This window comes from Entelurus aequoreus, linkage group LG25 (genome assembly GCF_033978785.1).
Source record: "Entelurus aequoreus isolate RoL-2023_Sb linkage group LG25, RoL_Eaeq_v1.1, whole genome shotgun sequence".
NCBI classification, from domain to species: domain Eukaryota; kingdom Metazoa; phylum Chordata; class Actinopteri; order Syngnathiformes; family Syngnathidae; genus Entelurus; species Entelurus aequoreus.
The window spans coordinates 19,520,497-19,542,920 of record NC_084755.1 but is presented as its reverse complement, the minus strand read 5'-3'; the positions used below and the strand labels follow the sequence as shown (position 1 = coordinate 19,542,920).

The window sequence follows — 22,424 nt, the reverse complement described above, 5'->3', positions numbered from 1 at the left end:
TTTTCACTAAGCAGATTTTATGTTAGAGTGTTTTACTCGTTTTAAATGTTTTGGTCCTAAATGATCTCAGTAAGATATTACAGCTTGTTGTTGAGATTTGATGACCTATATTGAGTAAAACATGCTTGAAAGTAGAATATCAACTGTTGCAAAGCTGTGTCATCAAAACTCACAAGTATAAAACTACTTTTTCAAAGTAATAATTTCTTATTTCAAACATGAAATAAAAAATCATGACTTTGACACAATTATGTCTCATAATTAAAACAGATGACAGCCAAATGGACTTTGCCGTTTTATATTTTCAATGAAACAATAGAAAATACGTACTCTTATAGTAGTACAGTTGGCACAGTACAGTAAACTGACAGTTAATATTTAAACATTTAACATGTGACATTTCTAACTATTTTGAACAGAAATAGTTCATGCACATTCAGGTAAATTCTTCAAAATCACAATAAAAAAAAATTTGGTCGGGGACCGGGCTGTAAATATATATATATATATATATATATATATATATGTACATATATATATATATATATATATATATATATATATATATATATATATATATATATATATATTCCTTGCGCACTAATTGACTGAAAGAGCACGCACTTGGCGCGATGGTGTCATTTTATCGATGGAAAAATGCAAGAACTTTTCTACCAAGAAAAGTGCACTTGTTATTAGTGAGAATATACTTATTTTAAGGTATTTTGGGGTTCATTGAGGTTAGCTAATTTTACTTGTTTTGGAAAGTCTTGACAAGCCATATTTTCTTGTTCCATTGGCAGATAATTTTGCTTAGTTCAAGTAAAATACCCCTAATTTTTGTATTTTTTTCCCTTGTTTTCAAACACTGACTTTTTGCAGTGTAGTACTAAAAGTAAAAAAAACATTGCTACACTGCAAAAAGTCAGTGTTCAAAAACAAGAAAAAAACCAACAAAAATGAGGGGTATTTTATTTGAACTAAGCAAAATTATCTGCCAATAGAACAAGAAAATTCGGCTTGTCAAGACTTTCCAAAACAAGTAAAATTAGCTAACCTCAATGAACCCCAAAATACCTTAAAATAAGTATATTCTCACTAATAACAAGTGCACTTTTCTTGGTAGAAAAAAAAGAGACCTTTTTGCTCAATATGTTGAAAAATATTCTTAAATTAAGTAAATGCTAGTGCCATTATCTTGACATAATGGTATGCGCTCGGCATCATGATTTTTTTTTTCATGCTAGAAGTAAGAAATTATTACTTTAAAAAAGTAGTTTTATACTTGTGAGTGTTGATGACACAGCTTTGCAACAGTTGATATTCTAGTTTCAAGCATGTTTTACTCAATATAGGTCATCAAATCTCAGCAACAAGCTGTAATATCTTACTGAGATCATTTAGGACCAAAACCCTTAAAACAAGTAAAACACTCTAACATAAAATCTGCTTAGTGAGAAGAATTATCTTATCAGACAGAAAATAAGCAAATATCACCCTTATTTGAGATATTTAATCTTACTTAGATTTCAGTTTTTGCAGTGTATTTAACACACCGAGGAGACTCTGCAACCACACAAAAGTGCAGACAGATGTGATTGACGTGAAAACCAGCCCGAGATGTGTAGTTTACTGACGCCCGATCATCTTAATTGCCCTAAAACGGCTGCGAAATCCACCACATGTGTCCGCTTAACAGGTATGATTGTCAGTGCAATCCTCTTTGTTTGTCTTTGCCGTGACAAGTTACAAATTACTCCACCCATCACGGGTCAAGTCCCAATCAGGACATTTACCTTGACAGGATAATCAGAACCTACCGTCACCCGCCATAGCCCAATAGAACACGGCTTGGCGGGCGTAATATGAGTCGGGGATCAGAGCTCGAGGGGCCAGCGAGGTTCTCTCCCGCTTGGGTTCTGGTGTCATTTAACCCGGACGGCCCCCTTCCAATCTCTTCAATCCAGCTTATTAAAGCAAATATGGCCCGCACACATGCGAGTCCAGAGTGTAAACATCGGGGGGTACAGGCCTGGGAAGGGTGGGCAGATTACGGAAGAAAGAGCCCATTCATCTTTTGTAAAAAAGGAAACGTTTTATTGAAATGAGGGGTGGTGTGCTGTTGTGGTATGAGGTGTGGCTCCCCCCTTTTTACTTTCAGGGTGCGTTCACACTTTGTCATGCTGGCTGCGGTTGAAAGGAACTTTGATGCGTTGTTGTTCGTTTTGTCACTTGTAAATGCGATCATTCGAACTCGGGCGAACCGAGACCGCTTGAAATGTGAACGCTACACTGCAAAAAGTCAGTGTTCAAAAACAAGAAAAAAAACAACCAAAAATTAGGGGTATTTTATATTGCATATTTTATATTGCATATTTTATATTGCGCTCGGCATTACATTTCTTGAAACCAGCAAACTTATACTAAAAAGTAATTTATTGTTCTTAATGGAAAGGCAACAAGGCAACCGCTTGTTACTCTCGGGGTCTCCTAGCCGCTCAGGCTAAATCATACTGTCTAAAAATGCATTTTTCCATCGATAACATGACATCATCGCACCAAGTGCGTGCTCTTTCAGTCAATTAGTGCGCATATATACAGCCCGGCCCCCGGCCAAATTTATATATATACATATATCAGTGACGTGCGGTGAGGTTCATGACTGGTGAGGCACTGCATCATCACAGTCAGATTTACAAACATATGAACCCTAAAGAGTATCTTATTCACCATTTGATTGGCAGCAGTTAACGGGTTATGTTTAAAAGCTCATACCAGCATTCTTCCCTGCTTGGCACTCAGCATCAAGGGTTGGAATTGGGGGTTAAATCACCAAAAAAGATTCCCAGGCACGGCGCCGCTGCTGCCCACTGCTCCCCTCACCTCCCAGGGGGTGAACAAGGGATGGGTCAAATGCAGAGGACAAATTTCATTACACATAGTGTGTGTGTGACAATCATTGGTACTTTACTTAACTTTAACTTTACACATACAAACTGTAGCACACAAAAAAGCACATTTAATTAAAAAAAACTTTATTATGGTCTTACCTTTACTTATAAGTGCGGGAACAGTGGTGTTTGTGTTGGAGGAGTTGCAAATGAATGAAATATGAAATCCGTGCTGCAGTCTGCAGGTGTACCTAATGTTGTGTCCCTCCGGCGCGAGTAATGTTGTTTTTGCACTTTTTGGCTTCTTGTTAAGTGACTTTTTTTTGGGTGGATTCGGTCTTGCACGTGGAGGGTTTGGGTGTGGGCTTTGGTTGGTGTGGCGCTCCCGTCGGGCGGTGCATTCTGCGGCGGAGGTGCTTGGCACCAGGAGGCGGGGTTATGAGACGAGCCTCACACAGTGTGTCTTCGCAGCAGTTTTATGAATGCTCAGCACAAGAAATACGTTACACACATACAGTTGTTGACAAAATACACTGTACATTATATACCTCAGCTAACTAAACTATGGAAATGTACAATATAATTCATATAGCAATACGGTCTCACTGCACAGCAGGCCAGCAGTTAGCCGAGTCATTGCGCACAATCCATGTTGAGGCACAAATCAGTGACGTGCCTCAACTGGCTGCTGATCACCGCACCGTCTCTTCTCAGTATTTGAACGGCAAATGTGAAAATAAAAATAAAGATAATCTAAAACTGGTGAAGTTAAATGGAAAATAACTTTAGTATAATCACTGGATACATATAACAATTTAATTATTATTTTTTTCTTTTTACTTTTTTTTTTCTTTCCATGATGGCAGGTGAGGCCGTGCCTCCCCTGCCTCTAGTGACGGCACGCCACTGATATATATATATATATATATATATATATATATATATATATATATATATATATATATATATATATATATATATATATATACATACATACATACATACATACATGTGTATATATATGTATATATGTATATATATGTATATATATATGTGTATATATATATGTATATATATATATATATGTATATATGTGTGTGTATGTATATATGTATATATGTGTATGTATGTATATATGTGTGTGTATGTATATATGTGTGTGTATATATATATATATATGTATATATATATATATGTATATATATATATAGAGTTAGAGTTTGAGTTTATTTCGAACATGCAAGCATACAACATGATACATCACAATTTCCAGTTTCTCTTTTCAACATGTTCGAAAAGGAGTAGGAAGAAGCAGAGCTTATTTAATCCTACCCCTTTTCTTTACATAACAGTTGCTGAAACTTTTTTATTCACTTCCTGTTCTCAATTTATTCACAATAAACTCCATAGGTAATCACAATACAAATAAATAAATAAATAATAGTAATAATTTAATAATAATAATTGGTGAAGAAAGTCATATTTCATATGATGAGATAAGTAAGATTACTTTGAGAATGGAATGAATGGATGGATGAAATAAATTGAGAATGTTTGTCATGGTTCTTCTTCTTTGTAAAGACTTTAAGTTTGAAGAGTTTCTTGAAGTGGATCATATTAGTACATTGTTTGATTGCTTTGCTTAATCCATTCCATAATTTAATTCCACATATTGATATACTGAAGGTCTTAAGTGTTGTACGTGCGTACAAATGTTTTAAATTACATTTTTCTCTAAGATTATATTTCTCCTCTTTTGTTGAGAAGAATTGTTGTATATTCTTGGGTAGCAGGTTATAGTTTGCTTTGTGCATAATTTTAGCTGTTTGCAAATTCACTATGTCGTGGAATTTCAGTATCTTTGATTCAATAAATAAAGGATTTGTATGTTCTCTATATCCAACATTATGTATTATTCTAACTGATCTTTTTTGTAACACCGTTAATGAATGAAGTGTACTTTTGTAATTATTTCCCCATATTTCTACACAGTAGCTCAGATATGGTAACACTAGTGAGCAGTATAGAATATGAAGTGATTTTTTGTCTAGAACATGTTTTGCTTTATTCATTATTGACGTGTTTCTTGCAACTTTATGTTGTATATTTTTTACGTGAGATTTCCAGTTCAATTTATCATCAATCATTATACCTAGAAATTTGGTTTCATTTACACTTTCAATTTCTGTTCCGTCTATTTGTATTTGTTTGACTTTCTCTTCTACTATTACCAAATAGCATTATTTTAGTTTTACTAAGATTCAACCATAGTCTGTTTTTGTCAAACCATCTTTTTAATTTGTTAATTTCTTCTGTTATTATTTGTATTATCTCCTGTGTGTTCTCTCCTGAACAAAACGCTGTTGTATCATCCGCAAATAATACTAACTTTAAATCTTTTGTAACTTTACAAATGTCATTTATATAGAGATTGAATAATTTAGGTCCTAATATTGATCCCTGAGGTACACCACAGGATATATTTAGCGTTGTAGACATGTGTTCGCCTAGCTTCACGTATTGTTTCCTGTTCGTTAGATAACTTCTTATCCAGTTTAAGACTAACCCTCTGATGCCATATCGTTCTAGTTTTATGATTAAAATATTGTGATTAATTGTGTCAAATGCTTTAGTTAATCCATAAAAACTGCTGCTGCACATTTTTTACTGTCTATTGCATTGGTAATTTCTTCTGTAATTTCAATTAAAGCCATTGAAGTTGAGACATTAGCTCTGTATCCATATTGGTTCTCTTCGAGTATTCTATTTTTATTTATGAAACTCTCTAATCTGTTATTAAACAGTTTTTCAATGATTTTAGAAAATTGTGGAAGTAAAGAAACAGGTCTATAATTTGTAAATTGATGTTTATCTCCAGTCTTATAAATTGGTGCAACTTTAGCTATTTTCATTTTGTTTGGGAATGTACCTGTTTGAAATGATAGGTTACTAATATACATTAATGGTCCTGAGATCTCTTCAATATCCTTTTTTATCGTTTCCATATCAATTCCATTACAATCAGTTGAAGTCTTAGATTTACATTTTTTCACGATTGTAACTATTTCCTCCTGTGTCACATTACTGAGGAACATGGAGTTGGGATTTCGCTCTATGGTATCATTATAGTCCTCAATTGGAACTGGGTCTGGAATCCTTTCTTCCAATTTTGGTCCAATATTTACAAAATAATTATTGAAGCTTTCAACTACTTCCTTTATGTTGTCATTGTTTTTATTTCCGTCTAAAAAGTATTGAGGGTAGTCCCTCTTTGTGCCATTTTTAATAATGCTATATATATATATATATATATATATATATATATATATATATATATATATACACACACATATACATACACTACCGTTCAAAAGTTTGGGGTCACCCAATCAATTTTGTGGAATAGCCTTCATTTCTAAGAACAAGAATAGACTGTCGAGTTTCAGATGAAAGTTCTCTTTTTCTGGCCATTTTGAGCGTTTAATTGACCCCACAAATGTGATGCTCCAGAAACTCAATCTGCTCAAAGGAAGGTCAGTTTTCTTCTTTTCTTCTGTAACGAGCTAAACTGTTTTCACATGTGTGAACATGATTGCACAAGGGTTTTCTAATCATCAATTAGCCTTCTGAGCCAATGATCAAACACATTGTGCCATTAGAACACTGGAGTGATAGTTGCTGGAAATGGGCCTCTATACACCTATGTAGATATTGCACCAAAAACCCGACATTTGCAGCTAGAATAGTCATTTACCACATTAGCAATGTATAGAGTGTATTTCTTTAAAGTTAAGACTAGTTTAAAGTTATCTTCATTGAAAAGTACAGTGCTTTTCCTTCAAAAATAAGGACATTTCAATGTGACCCCAAACTTTTGAACGGTAGTGTGTGTGTGTATATATATATATATATATATATATATATATATATATATATATATATATATATATATATACATACATACATACATACATACATACATACATACACACATATATATATATATATGTATATATATGTATATATATGTATATGTATATATTGTAGCTGAGATAGGCTCCAGCGCCCCCCGCGACCCCGAAGGGAATAAGCGGTAGAAAATGGATGGATGGATGTATGTATGTATATATATGTATGTACACTACCATTCAAAAGTTTGGGGTCACATTGAAATGTCCTTATTTTTGAAGGAAAAGCACTGTACTTTTCAATGAAGATAACTTTAAACTAGTCTTAACTTTAAAGAAATACACTCTATACATTGCTAATGTGGTAAATGACTATTCTAGCTGCAAATGTCTGGTTTTTGGTGCAATATCTACATAGGTGTATAGAGGCTCATTTCCAGCAACTATCACTCCAGTGTTCTAATGGTACAATGTGTTTGCTCATTGGCTCAGAAGGCTAATTGATGATTAGAAAACCCTTGTGCAATCATGTTCACACATCTGAAAACAGGTTAGCTCGTTACAGAAGCTACAAAACTGACCTTCCTTTGAGCAGATTGAGTTTCTGGAGCATCACATTTGTGGGGTCAATTAAACGCTCAAAATGGCCAGAAAAAGAGAACTTTTATCTGAAACTCGACAGTCTTTTCTTGTTCTTAGAAATGAAGGCTATTCCACAAAATTGTTTGGGTGACCCCAAACTTTTAGCAATCGGAGTGTTGCTGGTTACTGGGGTTCAATCCCCACCTTCTACCATCCTAGTCACGTCCGTTGTGTCCTTGGGCAGGACACTTCACCCTTGCTCCTGATGGCTGCTGGTTAGCGCCTTGCATGGCATCTCCCGCCATCAGTGTGTGAATGTGTGTGTGAATGGGTGAATGTGGAAATACTGTCAAAGCGCTTTGAGTACCTTGAAGGTAGAAAAGCGCTTTACAAGTATAACCCATTTATCATTTATTTATTTATATATATATATATATATATATATATATATATATATATATATATATATATATATATATATATATATATATATATATATATATATATATATATATATATATATATATTCCCTGCGCACTAATTGACTGAAAGAGCACGTACTTGGCGTGATGGTGTCACGTTATCGATGGGGAAATGCATTTTTAGACAATATACTTGTTTTAAGGTATTTTGGGGGTTCATTGAGGTTAGCTAATTTTACTTGTTTTGGAAAGTCTTGACAAGCCAAATTTTCTTGTTCTATTGGCAGATAAGTTTGCTTAGTTTAAGTAAAATACCCCTCATTTTTGTATTTTTTTCCCCTGTTTTTGAACACTGACTTTTTGCAGTGTAGTCCGAAAAATACGGTGTATACACCGCAGCCCAATTTTTTTTTACACAGAATAGAAATGTCCTGTTCCCCAACCTGCCAGTCACCTACAGGCGTGTAACCGGGGGAGACGGGAAGCTGGCCTCTGGCGGCAAAGTGTGTTTGAGGAGCAAAGAGAGCGCCTCGGCTTGAAGATTCCCATCATGTATGTGTGTGTGTGTGTGTGTGTGTGTTTGCATACGAGCGAGAGTTGTGTGTGGCAGAGAAGTGGGCAAAAACTCATTAAGAGCAGCTTATGAAAAGAGGCCCTGTCACTTTGATTAAACAGCTGCTGCTTCCACACACACACACACACACACACACACACACACACACACACACACACACACACACACACACACACACACACACACACACACACACACACACACACACACACACACACACACATACAAACATACACATTCCACTATCTCAGCCCTCCATCTGTGCATTTATGAGCTGAGGTGGGGCACTAAGTGTGGATTATTGTCATAGGCTTTGGTGGGTGTTTGCTTGGTGGACACATCTGTAAGTGAGTGGACCCTCATCAGAGTGTTTGCACAGCCAGATAGTTGCGGTCGTCTGAAGAGACGACTTACAAAGTCAGATTTGGAAACTTTTTCACCAACAGAAGCGATGCAAAGTGAGTTTGCGTTCTTCATAACGTCCTTTTCTCCGTCTGCTTATGTGGTTATTAGCACACTTTTACCTGGCAGTATATAAAAACAATGTCAAGAAAAAACACATCTGTTGACGCCTCATGTGATGTCATACTAGTGTTGTCCCGATACCAATCGGTACCATTTTGGTACCGGTACCAAAATGTATTTCGATAATTTTCGGTACTTTTTCGATTCTTTTTTAAATAAAGGGGACCACAAAAAATGGCATTATTGGCTTTATTTTAACAAACAATCTTAGGGTACATTAAACATATGTTTCTTATTGCAAGTTTGTCCTTAAATAAAATAGTGAACATACAAGACAACTTGTCTTTTAGTAGTAAGTAAACAAACAATGGCTCCTAATTTAGCTGCTGACATATGCAGTAACATATTGTGTCATTTATCATTCTATTATTTTGTCAAAATTATTAAGGACAAGCTGTAAAAATTGATTACTAATCCTCTTGTTTATTTACTGTTAATATCTGCTTACTTTCTCTTTTAACATGTACACTTCTGTTAAAATGTAATAATCACTTATTCTTGTCTTGTTTGATACTTTACATTAGTTTTGGATGATACCACAAATTTGGGTATCAATCCGATACCAAGTCGTTACAGGATCATACATCGGTCATATTCAAAGTCCGGTACTTTTCAGTACCGAATAGTACTTTATAGTACCGAATATGATACATTAGTATTGCGGTACTATACTAATACCGGTATACCATACAACCCTAGTCCTAATGTAGCACCTCAACTTACAAGCTTAATTGGTTCCCTGACAGAGCTCTTAACTCAAAACACTTGTATATCAAAACAACGTCTCCTAATGAAGTGAACTAAAATCCATCTATTTGGTGCTGGGCCCAAGACAGCACAATTATAACATGTACAGGCCTTTTAACATGTTCTATCTACACTTCTGTTAAAATGTAATAATCACTTATTCTTCTGTTGTTTGGATGCTTTACATTAGTTTTGGGATCATATTACAAATTTGGGTATCAATCCGATACCAAGTCGTTACAGGATCATACATTGGTCATATTCAAAGTCCTCATGTGTCCAGGGACATATTTCCTGAGTTCATAAACATAATATAAGATTTTGAGATGCTACTTTTTAGAGGCGGTATAGTACCGAATATGATTAATTAGTATTGCGGTACTATACTAATCACCGGTATGCCGTACAACCCTATGTCATACATGATGATGCTTTGAACTCCTAAGTTTTGTTTTGACTTTTAAAGCACATTCTAAACTCCTTTTTATACAGTTTTAGAGCATATGAATTTGAAGGTTGTACTGTACCCTTTTATAAAGGTGTACATGTCAGATGGTGGCCTCTACTTTAGTTAACCAATGTGTTGTCAAAATGGATACACTAAAGGTTCAAGGTTTTTTACAGGCCAATTATGCGTATATTTACAGTCCAGGCTCATTATGAATTCTTGTCCAGAGTTCAGCAGCAAAGCAAAAATCGGAATATATAATAAAAAAAAGTACAATGATTTACAAATAACATTGTTTTACAATGTTTCTATAAAATACAAAAGGAGTATACAGAGAGATAGGATACAGTTTGTACCCAGTTTTGAATTGAAATACTCAGCGGTACCAATTTTCAGTATTGTGTGTGATCAATGTGTGTTATACATGTTTGATAAAAACATATTTTTTAAATTGAACATTTACCACTAAGCACAGCATGATAGCTGCGCTGTCCATTTGTCATAACTTGTGTGACACTTCTGAGTCTCATTTACAAATATTATATATCGTAGACTTTGAATGCAGTTGCAATTCCAAGACGTCAGATGGCAGTAGTGTATAGGCTATGGTGCGTTGCTTCGTCAGGAAGCAGTCGAGTGTGCCAGTCTCTTTTTTTGTTGAGCCCTACAAAGTGTTTATACTGTAAGTATTGTATTTATCACACACCAGCTGTTTGTAATGTTAATCTTAGTTGTAGTTTTCATTGGCAAATTTAGAGGTGATGAAACTGCCATGTAAAATTGCCAATGCTAATCGATAGCATGTCTATATTATATCCAAGAGACAGGTCTGGACTACAGGCAGGCCAGTCTAGTACCCGCACTTCTTTACTATGAAGCCACGCTGTTGTAACACGAAGCTTGGCATTGTCTTGCTGAAATAAGCAGGGGCGTCCATGAAAACGTTGCTTGGATGGCAACATATGTTGCGCTAAAACCTGTATGTACCTTTCAGCATTAATGGTGCCTTCACAGATGTGTAAGTTACCCATGTCTTGGGCACTAATACACCCCCATACCATCACTTTGCGCCTATAACAATTCGGATGGTTCTTTTCCTCTTTGGTCCGGAGGACACGATGCCAACAGTTTCCAAAAACAATGTGAAATGTGGACTCGTCAGACCACAGAACACTTTTCAGTCCAATTTAGATGAGCTCGGGCCCAGAAAAGCCGGCAGCGTTTCTGGGTGTTGTTGATAAATGGCTTTAGCTTTGCATAGTAGAGTTTTAACTTGCACTTACCGATGTAGCGACAAACTGTAGTTACTGACAGTGTTTTTTTGAAGTGTTCCTGAGCCCATGTGGTGATATCTTTTACGCACTGATGTCGCTTGTTGATGCAGTACAGCCTGAGGGATCGAAGGTCACGGGCTTAGCTGCTTACGTGCAGTGATTTCTCCAGATTCTCTGAACCTTTTGATGATATTACGGACCGTAGATGGTGAAAATCCCTAAATTCCTTGCAATAGCTGGTTGAGAGATGTTATTCTTAAACTGTTCGACATTTTGCTCACGCATTTGTTGACAAAGTGGTGACCCTCGCCCCCATCCTTGTTTGTGAATGACTGAGCATTTCACGGCAACTGCTTTTATACCCAATCATGGCACCCACCTGTTCCCAATTAGCCTGTTCACCTGTGGGCTGCTCCAAATAAGTGTTTGATGAACATTCCTCAACTTTATCAGTCTTTTTTGCCACTTGTGCCAGCTTTTTTGAAACATGTCGCAGGCATCAAATTCCAAATGAGCTAATATTTGCTAAAAAATAACAAGGTTTTCCAGTTCGAAGGTTAAGCATCCTGTCTTTGCAGTCTATTCAATTGAATATAAGTTGAAAAGGATTTGCAAATCATAGTATTTTGTTTTTATTTACCATTTACACAACGTGTATATGAGGAACTATACGGTGTTCCTACATGAAAAATAGAATGTGTGTGTGTAGTTCAGGATTAGGTCACAAAAAAGATACAGCCCGGGGGCATCGTCGTCTGTGGGTGGCCTTGCCACTCACACACACACACACACACACACACACATGCACACACACGCACACACTCACACACACTTGACATTCTTTTCTGTGGTTTAAGTTTGCTACGAACTGTACTCTCTTCACAAATATGCATTTCATGAATGGCAAATACAGAATAATTCTTGCATACACTCAGACAAAAGTAAATAAGTTAGAAAATACAAAAATGTTGCTGCTTTTCTGTCATCCCGATGTGGAAATGCTGCTGCTATCACACTCACTCACGCACAATGCAGAGTGACACCCTTTCTGTGGTGGCCCCCGGTCACAGCCTGATTTCATTAGGGTCCATTTCCTCCCAATCATCTGTGATCCCCCTCTGATTGGCTGCGGTGATTGATGCCGAATGTGTTCGAGCAGGCTGGGGGAAGAGGCGGGCGGGATTGTGGCGAGGTCGCCGCCTCGCTAATAATGAATCGCACTGATCAAGCTGATAAATAACGAGACGATGTACTCTTTGATAACCACACAAAGCCCATTTTAGTGAAATGTTTGAAAATGTCAGCCAGAATATGAGGCTGAGTATTAAACTACAAAGGGTCATTTTTGGAAAACTTACAAGTGTATTCAAAAAACTGACAAATATTCCTCCCTTGTCTTTATCTCTCCAGGACAAGATGCTGCGAGTGTTTGACCCTAGGGCCCAGCTGAAACCAGTTCAGGTGAGTACCTAACATTACACGTTTACTGAATATTGTGTATTTAAAAAAGCAGTACAGATGAAGATTTTAAATGGGGCCTATGATGAGTTTCCTCTTTTCTGACTTATAAACGTTACAATATTGGATACTCGTGTTAAACCAGTTGTCCTATACCAGGGGTCGGCAACCTTTACCACTCAAAGAGCCATTTTGGCAAGTTTCACAAATTAAAGAAAGTAATGGGAGCCACAAAAAAAAATTTAAAATTTAAAATGAAAAACACCGCGTACAAAGCTTAAACGCTTTGTGCTATGTTAATTAGGGGTCTCCGACACACGCACCGGCACGCACTTTAATGTGGAAATTTGATGTTAGTGCAGCCCGCGAGTTTTGAATGAATGGCGCTTGATAGCGTCATACTTGCCAACCCTCTCATTTTTCCCGGGAATATTCCCAAATATCAGAGCGTGATGACACTGCATTTGGCGCCCTCTACAGTCTGCCCTAACAGTGTACCTGCTCGACCACACGTAGAATGCAATTTCAGCTTGCTCACATAAGTGACAGCAAGGCGTACTAACTCAGCAGCCACACATTTTACACTGACGGTACCAATACCCAGAATTCCATGCAGCCCTAACTCTTCCGCTCAACCAATGCACGGAGAGGGTGGGGTTGATGTGTGGGGGGATTTGGTGGTAGCGGGGGTGTATAATGTAGACCGGAAGAGTTAGGGCTGCATGGGATTCTGGGTAATGGTTGTGTTGTGTTTATGTTGTGTTACGGTGGGATGTTCTCCAGAAATGTGTTTTTCATTCTTTTTTGGTGTGGGTTCACAGTGTGGCGCATATTTGTAACGTAACAATGTTAAAGTTGTTTGATACAGCTACCGTCAGTGTAAGCTGTGTGGCTGATGAGTAAGTATGCTTTGCTGTCTCCTGTGTGTGCAAGTAATAACAACATGCAACATGTGGCTGGACTGGCACGTTGTATGTAAATGCTATAGAGGACAATTACTGCAGTGCAATTAGGGCACGCCCTTTATTTAGTAATTAGAGTGTAAATAGGATTATTTTTTCCCTGGGAGTAATCTATGAGGGACACTGAGATCCATAAATCTCCTGGGAAAATCGGGGGGGGTCGGCATGTATGTAGCTGAGCCGCATCAGAGTGGTCAAGGAGCCGCATGCGGCTCCGGAGCCGCGGGTTGCCGACCCCTGTCCTATACCTTTTTGACCTCGGTGCCCTCTAGGAATTGTAGTGTCGACCAGCTCTTCCTCCCAGGGAATCTAAGTTACTGGTCAATCCCAAGTTCTTTCGATGACATATATGCTGAGTAAGAAGGACCATCAAGACAGAATTGGAATATTTTCAAGTTTTACTAAAGCTTTAGGACAGGGGTGTCCAAAGTGCGGCCCGGGGGCCATTTGTGGCCCGCAGGTCATTTTTTAACGGCCCCACGGCACATTTTAAAAATACGAGTGAAAAAAATTAAATACATGATAAGTGGTATAAAAGAGCAAACAGACGAAATGTAACAAGAAAATGTCGCAATGTTTACTCTAATAACACAAAGCTGCCATGCAGGCTGTTTCTTTCTTTAAAAAATAATAATGAATCAAAATCAATGTCATTATGAATTATTGGCCTATTCAAGGCTCCAATTACGTCACATCTGAGATATTTTTGGGGAAAATGTTGCATATTTTGTGTTTGCCATACAAAAAAAACTGAGCTGTTTTTTGTAAAGAAGGGCCTAAAATTAACAAACGAAAAACATAAACAACAATAAAACGTATAATTGACGGATAGATCTGAAGTTAATCTCGAGATTATTGTGTTAAAAGTAAACAGTAAAAAAAAATATATATATTTTATTTTTTAACACTATAATTATTTGGATCCCCAATAATTTTAGTGGGATTTGTTTTTAAGTGTCTTTGCTCAAAAAATAATAATGAATTAAAATCAATGTTGTTATGAGTTATTGACCTTTTTAAGGCTCCAATTATTATATAATCTCCAATATTCCACTTAAAAATTTTATTGGGTGAAAATATTGCATATTTTGTATTTTTTCCATAAAAAAAAACAGGGTTTTCTTTGACAACAAGAGCATACGACTTAAATCTTTAAAACCGTTATATTGACAGATAGACCTAATGTTGATCTAGAGATTTAAAACTTGAATAATAATAAAAAAATAATAATACTGAATAATGACACATTTTTTATATTTTTTTGACCAAAACCCTTTGGGGTCCCCAGGATCAAGCCTGAGTGGAGGCCTACATATATTGTATTGGTTTGTAAAATAAAAAATATAAAACATTTTCAGAATGCGGCCCTCAGTGGAAAAAGTTTGGACACCCCTGCTTTAGGAGATCAGTTTAACCAATACATTCATATCGGCTACTCTAGTTGATCTGACATTCAAACGGAAAAGCCAACTTCTTGCACACAAAGAAAGCCCCCCCCCCCCTCTCCCCCTCGCAACACTGATAAGGAAGATTTGGGGGTTTGTATTCACATTCCTGATGGTTTAAGACACTAAACAGACAATCTGAAGACAAAGAGAGACTGGTAGAATATACAAAGGAAATGTACTAGCTACTCTAAACATGGCTATGTAAAAAGAAAGAACTCTTAAACACATATGCATCCTCCACAGGTTGTACGGTATACCGGTATTAGTATAGTACCGCGATACTAATCTGAAACGTACCGGTCGCGCACCACCCCCCCCCCCGGACGAGGAATAGCTAAACATGCTTCACTACAAACCGTAGCTCACCGGCGTCAAAATGTAAACAAACGCCATTGGTGGATCTACACCTGACATCCACTGTAATGATACCAAGTACAGGCACGTCTTCTTTCGTTTTTTTAAAATGTATATTATGTTTATAAACTCAGGAAATATGTCCCTGGACACATGAGGACTTTGAATATGACCAATGTATGATCCTGTAACTACTTGATATCGGATTGATACCCAAATTTGTGGTATCATCCAAAGCTAATGTAAAGTATCAAACAACAGACGAATAAGTGATTATTATATTTTAACAGAAGTGTAGATAGAACATGTTAAAAGAGAAAGTAAGCAGATATTAACTGTAAATGAACAAGTACATTAATAATTTATTTTTTACCACTTGTCCTTAATAATGTTGACAAAATAATAGAATGATAAATGACACAATATGTTACTGCATATGTCAGCAAACAAATTAGGAGCCTTTGTTTGTTTACTTACTACTAAAAGACAATTTCTGTAGTATGTTCACTATTTTATTTAGGGACTTAACTGCAATAAGAAACATTTGTTTAATGTACCCTAAGATATTTTGTTAAAATAAAGCAAATAATGCAATTTTTTGTGGTCCCCTTTATTTAGAAAAGTACCGAAAAGTATCAAAATAATTTTAGTACCGGTACCGGTACGAAAATATTGGTATCGTTACAACACTAGTGCCCACCTTTTCCATTACAGAGGGGCCCGTGGCCCACTCAAATATTAACACTGAATTAGAAATCTTAGTCTTGATTTTAATCGTAATCAATAATTATATCTAACCTACTTGCAGTTTACAACCTTGTCAAATGATATGAAATATTGTGTTAATCACATTATTATTTATTTAACACATAAACCATATTTTAGGCTTAGATCAGGCTGATTAGAAAAATAAGTACCGTATTTTACGGACCATAGGGCGCATCGGATTATAAGGGGCACTGCCGATGAATGGTCTATTTTTGATCTTTTTTCATATATAAGGCGCACCGGATTATAGGGCGCATTAAAGGAGTCATACTATTATTATTGTCTACATAACATGTAAGGGTGGTTCTTTGGTCAAAATGTTGCATAGATTATGTTTTACGGATCATCTTCAAACCGGAACTCTTAATAATTAAAGTTCCTTGGGTGAATAATATAATCTGTGTTTTAGCGCTTTCATCGCGAGTTTACTGACAGATATAAGTAAGAACTTTACGCTACTTTATATTAGAAATTGCAACAGCGGAGGATGAATGTCACATAATAATAAGATAGAGAAAAAGGACTACAAAAGCGGACATGCACAATTTTTCAGGATTTATGCAGATCCCAAATACAGATCAGCAGGTACCAGAAGGTAAGAAAAGTTGCTTTTGCATAATATTGCGAAACAAAACGGCAGATAATATGTCTTACCTTATACACACACACCATAATAATACCAGTATGTTGAAGCACATCAAACGGTGCAGCCTACACTTATCTCTTATGTTTGACTGCCATCTACTGGTCACACGTATCATTACACCATATACCGAATAAAATTGCTTCGAGGTGGGTAAGCTCAACCAAACTTATTCCTTACAGTAGGCGCACCGGGTTATAAGGCGCAATGTGGAGTTTTGAGAGAAAAAAATTATTTTTAGTGTGTCTTATAGTTCGGAAAATACGGTACTAACCAAATATACTACATAAGTAACTGATGAAAAATACATTTACATACAATTATGTTGTGCTAAAATAAACTAAATAATAATGTTTCATAACTAAACTGTGAATAGAATTAAAGTGAATAAGAAAAAAATAGCTTCAACACTTTAGTCATAATTTTTGCGCTTAGGAAACTTCTCTCATACGTTAGCTCCAGACTTCTTTTGTTTGTTTGAGATTGTCAAGTGGTGGAAAAGTTTTTGCAACTGGGTAACGCTGTGGCTCATACGCACCACATCTGAGGAACAAATATTTTTTGGCAGCCCTCTTGGGGGCCCTCGCGGCCCAACAATGGCCATATGGTTAAGAAGCACCGTGTTAATGCCAAAGTGTTGAATCATGAGGTTCATGCATTTGAGCGTGAGCTTCCACGCAGTTTCGAATGCCTCGGAACGCTATTTGGCATCTTCTTTTTTTCTTTTTTTTTTTAAAAGTGGGCGTTTTTTTTGTCAGGTTCAAACACTGAACTATCTATTACAAGAAGAAGGAATCAGGCAGAGACAGAGTTAAATTTTGCTCATGAGGAGAAACGTTTGGGGCTGTACACTCAGTTACAGTTTCACCCTACGCTCTAAGGCAGGGGTCCCCAACGACCGGGCACAAGAAATTAAAAAAAAAAAAAAAAAAAATTAAAAAAAAAAAAAAAAATTAAATCAACATAAAAAACACAATATATACATTATACATAATTATAGATCAATACAGTCTGCAGGGATACAGTCCTTTAGCACACATGATTGTATTTCTTTATGGAGAAAAAAATATATATGTATATATATATATATACATAAAAAATAAAACCCCCCCCCCCAAGCGTTGACTGGTCCGCAGCTACAAAAAGGTTGGGGACCACTGCTCTAAGGTACAGTCCCACATGCTCCTCTATTTATTTGGGAGTTCCTGAGTTAACATCACTGAGGCTGCTTCTGAAGGGAGGGGGTAATGCAAGCAGCACCAATAGACAGAATACATGATTATTCAGAATGGAAATGTGCTGACACTCGTGATTTCGCCCTGTCTCTGTTTTGTCTGCGTTGAGGTAGGGGTGTAACGGTACGTATATTTGTATTGAACCATTTCGGTACGGGGGTTCCGGTTCGGTTCAGAGGTGTACCGAACGAGTTTCCACACGGACATATTAAGTAGCGTAACGCACGTTGTGTAAACAATGCACACCGAGGCACAACACACGGCATGCTAGCAGCTAACGAGCTACGATAGACTGACCATCCGTCCTCTTTTCACCGGACATGTCCTCTTTTGCGGAGCTGTCAGGGCGGAGTTTCTTAAATGCCTCAAATGTCCGGCATTTTGAGTTAGGGTTGCGTGTATTTTCAATGTACGTTCAGGGTTAAGAAGGGGTTGAAAACAAAACAACATTCGTAAGGGAGGGGCAGAGACAGAGAGCGAGAGAGTTATGATAAACGCGCATGCGTCGCCAGGCTCTGCTTTTTATTCATAGATTTATCAGATTTAATTTTTTATTATCTATAGCAGGGGTGTCAAAAGTGTGCCCCGGAGGCCATTTGCGGCCCACAGCTAATGTTTTAAAGGCCCATTCTAAAAATACTATTAAAATAAGCAAAAACATAACAAAAGTGAAATAAAAAAGCTCAAAGGTTAAATGTAATTTAGAAAAAGTTGCAATGTTGACTAATAAAACAAATCTGTTTTTTCTTTCTTTCAAACTGACATTGCTCAAAACATAGTATTGAATCAAAATCAATGTTATTATGAATTATTGACCTATCCAAGGTTCCCATTACTTCACATCAAATATTCCACTAAGAAAAATATTTTTGGTGGAAGATTTTGCAGATTTGGTAAATAAATAACCCAAAAATGTATATTTTGTTGTTTTCTTACTGTACCGAAAATTAACCGAACCGTGACCTCTAAACCGAGGTACGTACCGAACCGAAATTTTTGTGTACCGTTACACCCCTACGTTGAGGTACTCGATGTCCGTCCTGGGCTGTCAGCAGGCAGGGTCTGGAAACAAACTGCTGATGCGAGACAACTCGCAATTGGAAGATTACAAGTTGTGTGCCTTTGCACAGATAGAAAAGTACAACTTCAGCACAATTGATAATAACCATAGCAACGGCCTTTAAGCATAAGAGTTGTGTGATAACTTGTACATAATTATTCTAACATTTTTGACACCACAGATTGACTGCCCATTAACAAGTGTGGAAACATTGTTACTGTAAGAGCTAACCCAGAGGAACTACTTTCTGGCGTCTTGACACATAGCTTTGTTCTCCCGATCACATCACAATCCTTTAAACCATACTGTCGCGAGCACAACTTAACCGTACTTGTTTGGTGAAGATGCTGCCTTTGACACTTCCGCAGCAAAAGTTGTCAACTTCAAAATGTGCGTCCAAACCTCCCACTCATTGGTGAGTCTCGGAGGGCCAAATAGGGAGTGTGTGGAGTGGGCTGAGTCAGCACACACTGTGTCTGCCTCTGGTCTATCCACATGGCTTCGGCCCAAATCAAATTTATTCGAGGCTTGGTGTTCCCTATTTGGTCTGCTCCTCCTGCTTAGTCAGGTGTCGACTTTATTTCGAATGTGTTTGAAAGCAGAAGTACCAGAGTCAGACATGGGAGAGGCTTCCTACTAACCCCACATCTCCTTTGACGGGGTGCAGGCGTCCGCCATTTACGCTCACATTCTACCATGTTGGACTTCCCCAACTGTGCCAATGTGATAAACACTGATACAGTCGAGGACATAATGTCATGGCTGTCTTGAGTTAACAATACTTTCTACAACTCTTATTTTTTTGTGATAGAGTGATTGGAGCACATACTTGTTGGTCACAAAAAACATTCATGAAGTTTGGTTCTTTTATGAATTTATTATGGGTCTACTGAAAATGTGACCAAATCTGCCAGGTCAAAGGTATACATACAGCAATGTTAATATTTGGTTACATGTCCTTTGGCAAGTTTCACTGCAATAAGGCACTTTTGGTAGCCATCCACAAGCTTCTGGTTGAATTTTTGACCACTCCTCTTGACAAAATTGGTGCAGTTCAGCTAAATGTGTTGGTTTTCTGACATGAACTTGTTTCTTCAGCATTGTCCACACGTTTAATTCAGGCCATTCTAAAACCTTAATTCTAGCCTGATTTAGCCATTCCTTTACCACGTTCGACGTGTGTTTGGGGTCATTGTCCTGTTGGAACACCCAACTGCGCCCAAGACCCAACCTCCGGGCTGATGGTTTTAGGTTGTCCTGAAGAATTTGGAGGTAATCCTCCTTTTTCATTGTCCCATTTAAAGCACCAGTTTCATTGGCAGCAAAATAGGCCCAGAGCATAATACTACCACCACCATGCTTGACGGTGGGAATGGTGTTCCTGGGATTAAAAGGCCTCACCTTTTCTCCTCCAAACATATTGCTGGGTATTGTGGCCAAACAGCTCAATTTTTGTTTCATCTGACATCACATGGACAAAGATAAGACCTTCTGGAGGAAAATTGACCCCCACCCCCCCATTACCCCCCACCCACCTCCCCCCACTCCCCGTCATAACATCTTATTTCGGGGTTTTTTCAATTATATTATGTTTATAAACTTAGAAAATATGTCCCTGGACACATGAGGACTTTAAATATGACGGATTGATACCCGAAATTGTGGTATCATCCAAAACTAATAAGTGATTATTACATTTTAACAGAAGTGTAGATAGAACATGTTAAAAGAGAAAGTGAGCAGATATTAACAGTAAATGAACAAGTAGATTAATAATTTATTTTTTTACCACTTGTCCTTAATAATTTTGACATAATAATAGAATGGAAAATGACACAATATGTTACTGCATACGCCAGCAGACTAAATTAGGAGCCTTTGTTTGTTTACTTACTACTAAAAGACAAGTTGTCTTGTATGTTCACTATTTTATTTAAGGACAAACTTGCAATAAGAAACATACGTTTAATGTACCCTAAGATTTTTTGTTTGAAAAAAAGCCAATAATGCATAGTCACCTTTATCTAGAAAGGTACCGAAAAGTATCGAAATAATTTTGGTACCGGTACCAAAATATTGGTATCGGGACCACACTACTCCGAAATATACGGTAGTCCTCTATCACTCGACAAATCTTTTTTTTTTTTTTATAAAGTATAGGGAGCTATTCCATTGCATAGTTGGATTTTCTGCTCATATCCGCTTTTTGCAGGAATATATAGGCCCCTTGTGTGCGCACTTAGCTTTGTGAACCACCACTGGTTTTTACTTAAATCAATCAATCAATCAACGTTTATTTATATAGCCCTTAATTACAAATGTCTCAAAGGGCTGCACAAGCCACAACGACATTCATATTTCCCGGGAAGAAATCACTTGTCGGAATACCAGCAATACTACTGTATATACCGGGGGTCAGCAACCCGCGGCTCTAGAGCCACATGCGGCTCTTTAGCGGTGCCCTGGTGGCTCCATGGAGCTTTTTCAAAAATGTATGGAAATGGAAAAAAAATGTTGTAATATGGTTTCTGTAGGAGGACAAACACAACACAAACCTTCCTAATTGTTAGAAAGCCCACTGTTTTATATGTTTGTGTTTATGCTTCACTGATGAGAGTGACATTTTGTCCTACTAATTTCAGTGGCACTTGAACTCCCCGTTGTGTAGACTGTGACTCAACAGTTTGTTTACATGTATAACTTTCTCCGACGCTGCCACAGAAAGACATGTTTTATGCCACTCCTTTTTTGTCTCATTTTGTCCACCAAACATTTTATACTGTGCGTGAATGCACAAAGGTGAGCTTTGTTGATGGTATTGACTTGTTGGAGTGCTAATCAGGCATATTTGGTCACTGCATGAATGCAAGCTAATCCATGCTAACATGCCATTTAGGCTAGCTGTATGTACACATTGCATCATTATGCCTCGCCATCTTGTTCCAGACCACAGCAAACGTTACCCAGCTTGCAAAGATTGTAATAAATCCATTAGAAGAAGACAGCCTGCTGTTTCCTTTAACTTGGACACACACATTTATACCTTTGGTCATTCTAAGACAGTCATTTCCAGGAGTTATCTCACCCTCTGAGAAGTTTTACTAATGTTTTCCAATGTTGTAAAA

The 22,424-nt window shown here is 37.2% G+C and overlaps 1 protein-coding gene across 2 annotated transcripts in view; it reads left to right on the top strand.

Annotated features, from left to right (window-relative positions):
* Positions 1–22,424, top strand: part of coro7 (coronin 7) — a 367,135-nt gene that overhangs the window by 34,620 nt on the left and 310,091 nt on the right. For both annotated transcript variants that reach the window (XM_062036912.1, XM_062036910.1), the window contains exon 7: positions 12,782–12,832. In XM_062036912.1, the coding sequence (XP_061892896.1) occupies positions 12,782–12,832 (51 nt within the window). The remainder of the gene's footprint in view (positions 1–12,781; positions 12,833–22,424) is intronic.